The sequence below is a fragment of the Dasypus novemcinctus genome, chromosome 29 (genome assembly GCF_030445035.2).
Source record: "Dasypus novemcinctus isolate mDasNov1 chromosome 29, mDasNov1.1.hap2, whole genome shotgun sequence".
Classification (NCBI taxonomy): domain Eukaryota; kingdom Metazoa; phylum Chordata; class Mammalia; order Cingulata; family Dasypodidae; genus Dasypus; species Dasypus novemcinctus.
Genome location: NC_080701.1, coordinates 16,063,796 through 16,078,257, shown reverse-complemented (window position 1 = coordinate 16,078,257; position 14,462 = coordinate 16,063,796). Strand labels below are relative to the sequence as shown.

The following is a 14,462-nucleotide window of genomic DNA, read 5'->3' as shown; positions in this document are numbered from 1 at the left end:
CCCCGACAAGTCCTCTAGCTTCAGCTTCACGCCTTAGTTCCTTGCTTGTGAAAGGAGGAGCCGGCCGAAACTAAGCGGCCCCTCAAGTCTCTTCCAGATCTCACTCCGTACTCGGACGCTTGGCGCTCCAGCTTGGGTGTCCACCCGCCTCTCGCAGCGCGCACCGGAACGCGCAAGCCGCCCCCAGGACCAGGTACGGGCCCCCGCGCAGAACTTAACCGCGCCCCAGAACTAGCTTCTCTAAGGGCCCTAGAAAGGCTCAACAGTCACAGAGCTGGTGGCCGAAAGCACAGGGGCACTAAGTCTTCGTTTTCCTGCGGGTGGGCGGCGGAGGAGGGCGTCTCCCCCGGACTCAGGGAGTAGTGCGCTCCAGGGCTGGAGGGTGAAGGGAGGAGGAGCCCGCGGTCCGAAGAAGCTACCGGGGTGAAGCGAGGACCGCCCCGCAGAGAACAGGCGGGGGCAGGAGGAAGGCTCCCATTGGCCCAAAGGCAGGTGACGAGGACGGGGCCGGGTTTCCCGGGGGAGGGCGCATAGGGGCCGGGGTGTGCGCCGCCGGGTGTCAGTTTCGGAGTCCCCGCGGTCTCGGTGCTGTGCCGTGGGTCCCGAGCCGAGTCTCCCCCTGGTCTCCTCCCTGGTCCGCGGGCGCAGACCCTCAGCCGCCCGGGCGCCCCGGGGCCCCGCCGCCGTGCCCCTCGCGCTTGGCTTCGGCTGCTGTGCTCTGGGAGACTTTGTGGCTCGGGCGAGCGGTCTTGCAGTGGAGGGAGTTGAACTTGCGGGAGCGTCTGCGGCCGCCGCCTGCACCAGCGCCTCCGGGCCGTGGAGCCTGCTGCGCGCGCCCCCGCCGCCTGCGTTCGTTCCCCGGAGGAAGCCAGCCGAGCGGTCATTGATGCACCCATTCCAGTGGTGTAACGGTGAGTCCCCGGAGCGGGTGCGGGGACCCAGGGCGCGCGGACGCGGGGCGGGCGGGAGCCGCAGCGCGGAGGCGCCTCGTTCTCCCCTGAGCCGCGTTTCTCCTCGACTGGGAGAACCCTGCTTTTCGCGGCGCGGGATTTGAAAAGACCCAGGTCTCACGCGGGGACCCGGGAGGCTGTGCGGGGTCCGCGGACGCGGGGCGGGGGGTGCGGGAGCGGCGGGGCCGGCGGCCTTTGTTGCCTTCGCCCTCCTACCCCTTTCCCCGCCTTTGTGCGCTCCGACTCCGCTCTTTGTTGTGCGGGTTGGCGGGGAATGAAGTCCGCGCTCGGGCCGGGAGCTCCTAGAGGGAGCTCCAGCTCCGGCCCCGAAACTTTGCGGGCGGCTTTAAATTTGCATGCGGTGCAGCGTGCGGGACGCGGCGCGGGGAGGCGGCCGCCCGGGCTTTGTTGGCCTCCCGCGGGCTGCTCGGGGGGCCCGGGGCTGCGGCAAGCGCCTGATGGCGAAAGGTCGCCTTCTGTCGAATTGCTAAGCCCGTGCGGCTGATCGTGGCGCCCGGGGGGCGTCCCGGGGGCGCGGGGCGGGCGTGCTGGCCCGCCGGGGTCGCGCTGCCAAGTTCAGTTCGCCTGGGTTTTTTTGTTTTTTGTTTTTTTTTGGCGCTCCAGGGGACACCGGTTGGATTTGGCTCTCCCCTGACCCGGGCCACCTGACCAGAGGCACTTGCTGAGCGGGTGGGCTGGAAACCCCGGCCACGCATCCCCTCCCAGGGTCCAGGGGCGTCCACCGCGTCGTTTTGATGCTTGGAGAGTGTGGGGGGGCGCGGGGGGTGGGAGTGGGGGTGCCTGCTGGTCCTGTCCCTTAGTACGGCTGGCTGGCTAGTTCCAAACAAAAAAGTCCATTCTGGAGAGCACGCGCCTACCCGATCTCGGCTGAATTAGCTCAAGAGGCTTTTGTTTTAAGGCAGGCTTTGGGCAGCCTCCGCTGGAGAGTCCCCCATCCCCCTTCTTCCTCCTTTCGCTAGTCGGGTCCAATTTCCTGAAAATGAACGGAGCTGTGTGCGTTCGGCGGGTGTTACGGGGGAGGGGGCGGGGGAGGAGGGAAAGGGGGTGAGGCGGCACGGGTGCATCCCAGCATCTGGGAAGGATTCCCGTTGGCTGGGCCGGAGGAGCAGTTCCCAGATCGCTGGTGTTCTTGGCCAGCCTTCTCTTGACGTCACCTGGCCCCCAGCCTCCGCTCCGCGATGAGCCCTTCTGATGTCAAGGCTTCCCCAGCCGCGCGGAGACAATGGACCGGAGCACAGGGAGAGCAGGGGCTGCGGATCAGCCCCCGTGGGAGGTTTTAGACCCACCCAGGACTTTCTGCTTTAGCCTTCCCGTTCGTACAAGTGACTGAGAGAGCCTGTCCTTTGTCCCCAGTAAGGAGTTCAGGACATGAACAGGTTCTTTTCGCTTTTGTTCCCCATTATGTCAAGGTCAGTACCACAGAACTCCTGGTTGACCAGTGTACCATTGCCAGAGGACAATGGGTGTCATTTCCCCAGTCCTCAGCCGCCTTGCTTTGAAGGGGGAGCCTTTGCCAAAGGTCCCATGTTGTTTTGAGAAAATGGGGGGAAACAGAATGAAAGTAGTGGGAAGCTTCCGAAGAAGGAAAGCGCTTCACAGAAATAGGAACCCGTAAAGAAGGTAGGGTATTATAAGAACTTAAGCTTCCTATCAGAAGCGCCTCCTTTATCTGATCTAGGCTAGGCATTGGAGGAAGCCAGACTTGCTGTCCTCAGGCTTGCAAGGAAGACCGTCTGCTCTCAGTGCCTCCCTCAGCTTGTTGTCAGGGCTGTAACCACGGCATCTACTTTGAGTGGTGCAAATCTTTGGGTCTTCCCAAGACTAGCTTCTATGTCATTCTTTGGAAAAGTCTTCCATGCTTTTTATGGCCAGTGCACTCGCTCTTGCTACTTATCATATAGTCAGTGCTTAATGCACGTTTGAGTTAAATTAAGCTGATGTTACAAACATTTGGGCGATGTAAGATAGTAACTAAGTGAGTAAGAGTCAGATGTGCGATACAGGCTGTGAGCAGTACAGAGTGCAGGCAAGAGAGGGCACGCGTGGAATATCACAAAGACCAGGCATGACGGACCTCGGGAAGGGAGAGGGGCCAGGAGAGCTGCGTGAAGGAAGGGTTGGAGACAGGTGTGGACAAGGTTGGGTGAAGAATAGCGAGGAGACTGGCCCACGGAGAAGGGTGGTGGGGAATGTGGAGCAGGAGATTGAGAGTGCACCCAGGGCTTGGCCAGGAGGACTGAAGCCATGGGCGAAGCATGAGTGGGAGGATGTGCCAGGTCTGTGGGCAGAGAAGCAGGGATGACATCAGTTAGAGGAGGCTGGTAGGCAGCGAGTGTTTGGAATGGAATTGGTCCTGAGCTCTGAAGGTTTGAAGGGAGCCTTGGTACATAGTCACTAGTTTGGTCTGGGAGACAAAGAGGGATGAATATGTGATGCCAAATGTGACTTCCGATATATTTCCATATTTCAAGCCAGCATTCTCCTGAGTTGTGGTGACAGTAAGGTAGGACTCTAGAGTTTATTAATGACTCTGATTCTGGCTTGATGAACACATTTTGGAGCGTTGCCACTAAGCATGGATTAAAGTTTACATTGTAGTTTACACTCTCTCACACACAATTCTGTAGGTTATGACAAGATTTATAGTGGCCAGTATCTGTCATTGCAGTCATTCAAGACAATTCCCAAGTCTCAAAAATGTCCCCATATTACACCTGCTTTCTCCTCTCCTTGCCCTTAGAACCTCCAGTGGCCCCTGCCTCCACATCAGTGATATAGCTTCTTTCATTGCTAGAATCACAGTAAGTCTATAGTAGAATACCAGTAAGTCTATTTAGTCCATAGTTCATTCCCCAATCCTGAGGACTCTGGGATGGTGATACCCATTCCACCTCTAATTGAGAGGGGGCTTCGATCCCATGGGGCAGATGGATGGGATTCTCTTGCTGGCAGTTGTAGACTCTCGGTTTATGCTTACCTTTTGAATCACTGTGCTATTTTTGCTTGCAAGCAGTGGGGAACCCCATTTAAACCAGCCTATTGTTTATATCTCATCTTTTTGTCTTTCCTTATGGCTCTTGTTAACAATATGGAAATCTTTCTGACTCCTAGAGCCCAAAGTCTGAAGGTAGAGAGTGTGGCTTGGTGGGGGGAGTGGGTGAACTGACCACCGTGATTGGGAGACCAGTCAGGACTTCTCCCTGAAGTCAGGAGAGAAGGGGCAGGCTCTGCTGGGGAGCGGGTGCTTCTCGAACTGCACAAACTGCACGCTCGGAGGAATTGCCTGAGGAGCTTGTTAAATCGTAGATTCTGATTCATTTCCTGGGGATGCACTCCTGATTCCACATTTGTAACAAGTGCTTGGAGATTGCCCCTGCTGCTGTGAGATGGAAATTGAGGCTTTGAGTAGAGAGGGGAAAGGTGACCAGTAGGACAAGCTGCAGCCCTCAGCCCCCACCTCCCTTTTCTGGAACTCTGGCCTTGGAGGGAACGATTTCTATTCTAGTCCTGGCGCAGCCTGTCTTCTGGAGCAGGTGGCTTAAGAATGACAAATGACCTTTGCGATTGCACTTAAAATGTATAAAGCCTATTTCTTGCACCATCCTTTTTGGTCCTTTAGATACTGTCCTTGCTTTCCTAGGACAAAGTGAATCTTAGAAAGGTAACTTCTTAAAGGTCACATGGCGAGGGAGTGAGAGGAGGAGTTGGAATGCAAATATGTTTTCCCACCTAAAGCTTTTCATTCTGCTACTACTGCGCTATAGATTCTTTATCAGATGGAACTGAGTTTTGCATTTTCTGCCCAGAGTCCTTGATCCCAAAGTGCCAGTTGTAAGCATTTGAGTACTCTCCCATTTCATAGGTCGGTTAGAAAATTTACCCGAGATTGTGCAGCTGGTGTTAGAGCTAAGCTATAGATCCAGAGCTCCTGAAGCCAGATGCCCAGGAACCCCAGAGAGTGGCCATTTCTCCCCCTCTCTTTGCCAGCACAGTCCCGCCAGCGCCAGGGGTGAACTGCCAACGAAAATATTTTTCTCCTTTGCAGGGTGTTTCTGCGGCCTGGGACTGGTTAGCACTAACAAGTCCTGCTCAATGCCACCCATCAGTTTCCAGGACCTTCCCCTCAACATCTACATGGTCATCTTCGGCACGGGCATCTTTGTCTTCATGCTCAGCCTCATCTTCTGCTGCTATTTTATCAGGTGCGTGCACTGCTGGTTTCCCAGGAGGGGCTGGGGGAACAGGGGGCCTGAGTGCCGAGCCCATGGGAGGGCCCCTAGCCTCGTGCTGGGGCCACTTCTAGGAGGACATGGGTTGGCGCAGCCTCTGCTCTGGGTCCCTGATGCCTGCCGTTTCTATTTACATCAGCCTGTCAAGTTGTCCCAGAGCATGTGAGGCCACCGTGGGTGGGGCTGCATCCTGCCCCTTGGGCAGGTATTCTGAGGTTGCCTACAATTACTGTCTGACTGAGGAGGCTCGCGGTTATACAGTGGCCCCTTAACTGCCTTTTTCTGCTCTCCACCTGGCCAGGGACAGGTGGGTATCAGCTACGCCAGTGGCATGTTCCTTTGCCCTCCTGGGAAATCCTGTTGTCAACCCTCCAGATGCTAATATTAGCAAACTGATGTCTGGAGAGCTGCTTGTTTATTCTGCCTTGTGAGTTCTTATTTTTGAGGGTGAAAGAAACTAAAAATGTCACTTACTCTTACTTAATTGCTTTGGGATCCAGGTCAGCCTGCGGCTAGCCAAAGCTCCAGGAACTGTTTCTTTACCTCCTGCTGAATGACATGGGGACTGGACTAGTGGCTGTTGTTTGGGAAAAAAAAAAAAAATATGTGGGCATGACTGGTAGTTAGGGTGGAAATTAAAATAGTGTCTGACTGGGGATGTTGTTGATATTGACAAGTCTTTATTGCATGGGCCTGTGCTGTACCTTGGAGACAGATGAATATCCTTGGCCAGGAGAACTTGCTAGTAATTCCCAGAGCCACTGTGGCATACCCCTCCCCCCCCCCCCCCCATATTACTAAATACCTGGTTGAGAACCACTGGGCAAGCATCAACTGGGGCAAGACTACTGTCTGATCAAATCACTTAAGAGGATGAGACGTTTCAGGGGTGGGCTCCCTACTGAAGGTCCGGCTAGGTGTGGGGGCATCAGATGGAAGGAGGCTGAAGGGAAGACAGACACCTGTCCATGCTAGCTTTCTGCTATTTTGGGCCCCTTCTCCTTTAGAACTTTTCAAACAGGTTCATAAGGCTGGCATTTTCCACTTGAAGTCTTCAGCAGACGCGATTGTGGTTTATTTTGCTTCTCGTACAGTTGAGTCTGAAATGAGCGTCTACCTATACATGCATCTGTTGAGTGGAGACGCGGGAGGATTTCTGGTTTCCTCTCTCCCTCCCCGTCTCCTCCCCTTCCCCAGGCTTGAGTTTTCTTCCTCCAACACTTCTGTCTGCCAGCCAACTTCCTTGCCCCATCCCCACCCACCCCCAAGCAATCGACACAATTTGCCAGAGAGGAAGATGGAGGCACACCAAAGGTTTACTTAGCATGAGGCTGGGAGGATTCTCTACAAACCAACCCCGTTTGGTGCCTTCCCCTGCTCCTCCACCCCCCATGGGCACAGACCTGCCAAGCTGCAGCGCTGGTCAAGAAAACAAAATCTGGAGGAAATTGCTCTGGGCCAGGAAGCAGGTGACCAGGACTTATTTCCTAATTCTGCCACTAATAGGTGTAACCTTAGGTGCTTAGCTGCTGTTAACAACGGGCCTTCTCTGTGCCCGGCACTGTGGTCAGTGTTTTGCAAAACGTTCAGCTCATTGAACCCTCAGAACTCCCTTCCAATTTGGGTAGGAACCCACTTTAGAGAGGAGGAAATTCATGCTCGGGACAGTAGAGGCCTGGCCCAAGGTGGTGCATCAGGGAAGAGAGAAGTGAGCTCACCTGGTGTGTTCACCACCTGTATGTTGACCAGCTGGGATTCTCACTTATGTAGGGATTGGAGTCCTGCACAAGCACAGGCCGGGGAGAGCTGAGTATTGCTGATTTATTTCTCTTTGGCTGGAGTAAAGGAACAGATCGGTGACTGCATGGCCCCAAAAGCTGCCCCCACTGTGGTGGTGCCCGGCGCCACCTGTCCTTCTGTGGTCATCTGCTCCCGCCCAGGCCAGTTGACCCTGGCGTTTCGTGGTTCCAGAGGCTCGCTGGTATGTGGCAGCCTGCGGGTGTCTATATATAGAAAGATACACAAGACCAGAAGCCACTTCCTCTCCCTGTCTCTCGGTTTCCTCCTCAGCCAAAATAGACCCATGACTGCCACTCAGGCTGGTGAGCTCAGGGGTCGGGGCTCGCCTGCCCTCCTCCACCACCTCGCTCCTTCTCCACCACCTCCCCACCCAGCCCAGAGCTGACCCCTGCCCTCCGCGTGATGGAGGGGCCCATGGAGCAGGACCTGGCAGGAAAGGAACCATTCTTTTCAGAACTTGGCTGCATTGTTTGTGCCAAAAGGAAGTAGAGACAAGGGGGAAAGCCCACTGGCAGTGGCTGGAAATGGTCTCATTGAAATCGGGGTATTTTTAGTTGCTTTGCTCATCCAACAGCTGAGAAGGCCACCTGTCCCTGCCCAGCTGGGGGGGGGGGGCGCCGTGGTCTTTGCTTCCCTTGCGGCCTTTTTGGCCCCGTTTCAGCATAGTCTCTACCTTCCTTGAGCTGAAAAGCCCTCTGTAGGACAAGGGTCCAGCAGTGAAGCCCCTCACTCTTCTCGAGTCCTGTGCTCTGAGAGGCCAGCTTTCAGGGGACGCTTGGATGAGACCGAGGAAGGGAGCCAGGCAGACAAGGATTAGGCTAGAAGAGGCACCTGGACAGCAAGTCCAGCAAGCAGAAAGGCACGGCGCATAATTACAGGCATGTCGCAGGGGAGGCAGCGGACACTCGAGAGAGGCACGCCATTCCGGGTTCTCCCAGAGTGAAAAAGCAAGCTGTGCCTCCCTGCCACCTTGTTTTCGCTGTACCTACCTCAGAAAAGAGCAAGAGTGTCTTGTCTTTTTTTCTGAAAAAGGCTGTCAACAGGAACCTTTCCTGCCCCTCCAGCCTGACTCAATGTCAGGCTGGTAATAGCTGCTCATTTAAGGCTTAGGTGCCTCCTCCTTCACCCTTCTCCTTTGGCATTTGGGACTGAGTGCTGAGGCATAGTGTGCATATGCAAAGGGCTGTTTTGGGTGAGGCATTCTCTGCAAAGTTAAGGCTGAGGCTCAGTGAGATCCCTGCTTTGAAGCCTTGGAATCAACTCTCAAGTGAGCTGTAAGGATCTAGTCTAGTGGGGAGAAGGGCGAGGGTGGGGGTGGAGGGGCTGCCCCAGCCCACAGAGTCAAATATGTCACCCAGCCCCCAACCTCATGGGGGGCCCGTTTGGACTGGAGCTCTATGAGACTCCAGTGACATATGACCTCACCAGGTCTCCTGACTTCCTGTCGGGGTCGGTCGAGACGGCAGGCAGGTGATCTTATCTGCTCCTGGGACGACTGCTTCTGCGCGGGCTCTCCTCCCCCCTCCGCCTGTTCCACCATCTGCCCTGGTAGCAGTCTCGGCATCTCTGGCTCTAGAGGATCTTATGGCACCTCTTTTGATTTGAGGTTTTCGGTGATTTTTTTTTCCTGAGAAGGTAACTTTGGTGTTTTTATTTTTTTTTATTTATTTCTCTCCCCTTCTCACTCTCCCCTCCCCCCAGTTGTCTGCTCTCTATGTCCATTCACTGTGTGTTCTTCTGTGTCCGTGTATATTGTTGTCAGTGGCACTGGGAATGTGTGTCTCTTTTTGTTGCATCTGTGTCTCTTTTTCTGTTGCGTCATCTTGCTGCGTCAGCTCTCCTTGTGTGCGGTGCCACTCCTGGGCAGGCTGCACTTTTTCACGTGGGAGGGCGGCTCTCCTTGCAGGGTATATTCCTTGCGCGTGGTGCTCTCCTATGCGGGGACACCCCGGTGTGGCAGGGCACTCCTTGCGTGCATCTGCACTGCGCGTGGGCCAGCTCACCACACGGGTCAGGAGAACCCTGGGTTTGAACCCTGGACCTCCCATGTGGTAGGCAGACGGATGCTCTGTCAGTTGAGCCAAATTCGCTTCCCTTTTCCGTGATTTTGAGATTCTTCTTCTGTGACTCGGGTTAGCAGTCCTTTTGTATGAAGGGCCAGAGAGTAAATATTTTAGTCTCTGTGGGCCGTACGGTCTGTCACGACTTCTTGCCTCTACTCTTAGAGGGCACAAGCAGCATAGACAATACAGAAATGGACAAGTATGGTTGTGTTCCAGTAGAATTTGATGGACACTTAAATCCAAATTTGATAAAATTTTCACGAGTTTGTGAAATATTCTCATTTCTTTTTTCAACCATTTAAAAATGTCGCAACCAGGGAGCGGATGTCGCTCGAGTGGTTGAGCGCCTGCTTCCCATGTACGAGGTCCCAGGTTTGATCCCCGCTGCCTCCTAAAAACAAACAAAAAAAACAACCCTTATTGGGGAGCAGATGTAGCTCGGTGGATGAGCTCCTGACTCCCATGTGCAATGTCCTGAGTTCAATCCCTGGTACCTCCTAAAAAAAAAAGTGTAGAAACCATTCCGAGCTCCTGGGCCCTACAAAGCAGGGCAAGAGTCAGGTATGGCCCTTAGGCCATAGTTTGTTGATCTCTACTCTAACTTGGTGGGCTTGTGCTGCTTTTCCCAAAAACCCAGGCCTGTGGTAAAAATCCTCAGTGGCTAGAAAGTGCCCACATGTAAGATGCTGTATGAAGTTGCCTGCAGAATTCATAGTGAGCATTTCCGCCACTGAAAATCAAACGGCAAAAAAATCCGCACCTTTTTGTGAGCCTAGCCATTTGCATAGTAAGCCATTCAGAGAGTGGTAGCCTTGGTGATGACAGGTAGGGTCTTTCCTCAAACCAGACCAAACCAGGTTGTTTCCCAAGAACAGGAAAGCTGTATGTGGCTATCTGAAAGCTATAACCTAATTCATGTGTATCTAAAGAACGCTCATCTAGTAGGTGGAACAGGTCATATTATTTGGTGAGAAGCTCAGGCTCCATAATCACATTGATTTTGATTCAAATCCGGACTCTGTTGCCAGCTAGCTTTGTGAAGTTTGGACAACTTAAGTTCTCTGGGGCTCATTTTCTTCTTCTGTAAGAAGGAAAATAGTTCTTGAAATTGTCTGGATTCAGTGAGACCATATATGAATACGTTCGCGTAGTGTTGGGAATCGAGCAAGGACTCTGCAAGTATCATGCTATTGCAGTTAGTCACAACATGTTTTTGTGTTTTGGCTACTGAGAGTTAAGACTGAATACAGGCCACCAGCTTTAAATGAAAAGAAGGAAACAAAGCCGGGACCGTCTGTTCATCTGGCACCGGGAAAGGAAGAGTGTGCTTTGCTTCCAGAATACTTGTGTTCTCTGTGCGGAAAATTCCCCAAGGTCAACAGAATATTTATCCTGCTACTCTGGTTTAATGGAAATAACCCTCTTAATGATTGCTAATTCCTTCTGGACACTCAGGAAGCAGATCTTTGATCTATAGAGTTTGAACACCAGATGAACTCTACCTACTGGGAACGGGCAAGGAGAGTGAGCTCTTTGGGGTGCCCTGCAAGAGATTCCCCCAATCCGTACAACCTGGCAGTAAATTATGAGCCCGAATAAGATTCTTAGTCCTTAATTAACTCTTGGTCACCTGTGTAGTTCCAAACCCTCCCGCGGTATCTATGGGACAAGTACCCTGGTCCCCTTCTAGTAGAACACCCAAGCAACCGGCCAGCCTCTCCACCGTGTTTATGCAAAAGCATAGAAGCATAGTAACCAGCTCCTCTCCCCTTTTGCTTTCTCCCCCAGCAAACTCCGGAACCAGGCACAGAGTGAGCGATATGGATATAAGGAGGTAAAGAGCCACCTCTTTCCCTGAGACTCCCTCCTCTGCACCCGCCTTGGTGGGGAGAGGGGAGGAGAGCAAGTTCCAGCCCCCCAGCCTGGGATGCCCCTGGGCCTCACCTCTGGCCCTCCCTTGGGCAAGCTCCTGCCTTCACTCTTCTGAGTCTGGCTTGCCCCGGGCAGTGCCCAGAGCCCAGCCCCTGGAAGGGAGAGCAAGGCTCCCCTGGGGAAGCCCGGGGACTCCTTTCTTTGCTGGGATGACCCAGGCTCTAAGAGGCCCCTGGCTCCCATGGCCGGTGTCTTCTGACATCAAGTGTCTTTTTCTTTCTTGCTTTCCAGGTGGTGCTCAAAGGTGATGCCAAGAAGTTGCAGTTATATGGGGTGAGTACACGGGGGCAGCATGTGGAGGGCCAGCAGGGAAGGCCGGGCGCTCAGCCTGCACCCTCTCAGTAATTTTTTTAAGTCCCTGCCTTCCTATCTCCTTTAGCCAAATAAAAGGGACTCGTCCCTGCAGGAAACTATTATATGGGAATTCAGTATCTTTGCAGCTGGCACAGGCAGGTAACATAAAGGGGTCACAAAGGGCTTGGGTTTGTAGCAACACATGGCCACAGCAGTCCCACTGTGCACAGTCCACGGTGAGGATGATCAGCATGCTTCCCATGCTGTAGACCTTTTTTCATGAAAGAAAGTAAGATCCTTTTGCACTTACGTAGGTCCTGCCCTAACAGACTGGTGCGTAGCTGTTCCTGTGGTTTTTCTCTCTCCCATTCCCACCCATATGCTCTTTAGGTAACCAGGGGCCAGGGATTGAATCCGGGAGCTTGTATGTGGGAAGCTGGCACTCAACCACAGAGCCACATCCGCTTCCCCCACCCATGCCTTTGAGGCCACCTAAGTCATTCCCCAAACAAGGCCACTACCTTCCATAACGTCAGGGTAGCACTGTCTAGGAAAGGAGCAACTCAGGCTGTCATTAAACGTGCGACTCCCTTGACACTGCTCGTTTCATCCCAGCTTCTGATGTCCGGTGGTGTATCTCAGCAAGTTCAGATGTTTCTTGGACTAGTTTATAAGTAAGCCTACCTCTCAAACCGTGATGCAGCTGAGGTTAGGGTTAACAAGTAAGATTGGACTTAAAGAATGTAAGTACACCGCACATCCCCCATCCTTACCTCCAGCAACCAGTCTAGAAAGGATTGAAAACCATGCTTTTAGAGCAACGCTGTCCAACGGAACTTTCTGTGATGATAGAAATGTTCTCTCTCTGCCAGTGTGGTAGCCACTAGGCACGCGCGGTTCTTGGTCACTTGAAATGTGGCTAGCGCAACTGGGGAAATGAAATTTTTCATTTTTCTTCCTTTAGCTAATCTAACTTGAGGCAGCCACATGTGGCTACTGTCTTGTCAGTGCAGTTTTCTGAACTATGATGACAGCCTCGTTTCCCGTTCTGGAGGGGTGAGGGCGGTCCTCTCCCAGGCTCCACTCACGCTCGCTCTCTCTCCACAGCAGACCTGTGCAGTCTGCCTGGAAGACTTCAAGGGGAAGGATGAGCTGGGTGTGCTCCCGTGCCAACACGCCTTTCACCGGAAGTAGGTATCCAGTGTGGGAACTTGCCTTTTGAAAGAAGAAGCATCTTCTAGCCCCTTCCAATCCCTACCAGCCCCCACTCCCCCTGGCTGGCGATTGCCTCGACTGGCTGGTCTGGGGCCATCAAGCCAGCCAGGGGGCTTTGGCTGGGTGGTGGTCTTACTCTAAGTAGCAGCTGGGCTTGTCGATAAGAGGACCTGGAGCGGGCCAGGCATCTTCTCAGAGAATGACGGCTCGGTGGTTTGCCTGCAGGTGTCTGGTGAAGTGGCTGGAAGTCCGCTGCGTCTGCCCTATGTGCAATAAGCCCATCGCCAGTCCCTCGGAGGCCGCGCAGAGCATCGGCATCCTGTTGGAAGAGCTGGTGTGAGCACCGCCGGTCCACCCAGGCCCGGGGAAGGCGTCACGTCGCGTGGGCGCCTGGCCCCTCTGCACGGCTGCAGCGAACTCAACTGCTGGGTGGTGACGGTCAGGTTGAGGATGGCACGGGGCTGGTCTTTGCCGTCAGGGCGAGATTGGTGCCAGGCACTGCCTCCTGCAGCCGCCTTCCCCGCCACTCAGTGCTGATGGCGTCCCCCAGCAGGGCCACTGCATCCTGGTACTGGACTGTCTACCTGCCTTGTCGCTGGCCTGGGGGGAGAAGTCCACCCCACTGCAGCCAAGAAGTTGGAGCCCTCCTCTTCAAGGTTCTCCTTAGGAGAATGAGTTGCCCTGACCTCAAGATGGAGGAGATGGGCTCTCTCCCACCTCTGACCTCCCTTCCCCTCCCCACTCCTTCTACAGGAAGGTTAGAAGGGAAGGAAGGAAAGACCAAGTTACCAGATGCCTCCAGTGGAGGTGAGGGAGGCTGGGTAGGAAATAGGGAAGAGCAGGGACATACACAAGGAAGAAGCCAATGTTTACAAGGGACCTACTAAACCAAGGCTGGCTGGCTGGCTGCCGGTCATGCGGGGCCAAGTCCTTCCCCTGCTAGCATTTGAGGTGCTATCCATTCATTCTCCTTTCCTCACTTCGTCCCTGAGCTTCCTGTCCACGTTGGGGCTTGGGAGTGTCCCTCTGGAGGAGGGTCTTAGGCTACACTTAAATTGATTCCCAAGGGGTTTTTCTAAAGCGGCAAAGGGGGCCTGGGGATGTCCGAAAGCTAAAGTAGCAGGAACCAGATACCGTCTTCCCTTTTGTAAATAGTATTTTTATACGCATCCTCCTCATCTCAGGGTTTATACATGGAGTCCCCAGAATGGAAGCAGGAGTGGGGGGATCTACTGTTCCTCCCTGAGTGGGTGAGGATGGGAAAAAGGTATGTATTTAAAGAATATTAAATTTAATAACAAGTTTCGCTAACTTCCTTTCACCTGTGGTTGTGGTCTGTTCCTCTTGGGCCTTTTCTGACAGCAGAGAGGCCAAGTTCTCTAATCGCCTCACATTCGCATAGTAAACATAGACACACAGAAATGTTCCTAATGCCTAACAAGACACGTTGGTATCAGATTATCACCTGTGCAACATGGGTTAGGGTTGCTGCCAATGTACAGGAAGACCCGACTAAGCCAGGCTCATTCACCTGATCCCTAGCATGTTTTTAAAGAAAGCCAATGTCTCCAACCCCAGAATTGGATGTGAAATTAATAGAATTATATTTGTAATTCAAACAATTGTTGGTGCCCTTACTGCAACTAAAAAGGTCCATCCAGGTGGCCGTCATGGAAGTGTGATCTCTCTCTTACTAACCGACAATCACTTGGCATGTCTAGAAGGCTGGATGCTCTGGAGGTCCATGTCCGAGTGGGGCGCAAAGTCAATATTGAGTTTGCAAAACCGGACTGAAAGCGTTGAGAAGAATTTTGTCTTGGCCATCTCATGGGCGTGCAGTGGCTGGGTGGCGCTTGTCTCCCGCTCAGTGGAACTGGGCAGTGCCAGTTGCCATCCCCGAGGGCAAGCGCTGCGGACTGTGCAACAGAAGGAGCATTTGCTGGGCAAAGTTTAGGTGG

At 53.6% G+C, this 14,462-nt stretch overlaps 1 protein-coding gene across 2 annotated transcripts; it reads left to right on the top strand.

Moving 5' to 3' along the window:
- The first annotated feature begins 531 nt into the window (after positions 1 to 531).
- Positions 532 to 13,814, top strand: RNF122 (ring finger protein 122). Of its 2 annotated transcripts, none has more exons than XM_004475181.4 (6): positions 532 to 911; positions 5,017 to 5,173; positions 10,852 to 10,897; positions 11,227 to 11,268; positions 12,397 to 12,479; positions 12,730 to 13,814. In XM_004475181.4, the coding sequence occupies exons 1-6, from the start codon at positions 887 to 889 to the stop codon at positions 12,842 to 12,844; spliced, it is 468 nt and encodes a 155-aa protein (XP_004475238.1). In that variant the 5' UTR covers positions 532 to 886; the 3' UTR covers positions 12,845 to 13,814. The 2 variants fall into 2 exon arrangements, with proteins under 2 accessions (XP_004475238.1, XP_004475239.1); XM_004475182.4 differs by having other exon boundaries at positions 799 to 911; positions 12,400 to 12,479; positions 12,730 to 12,940.
- The last annotated feature ends 648 nt before the right edge of the window (positions 13,815 to 14,462 follow it).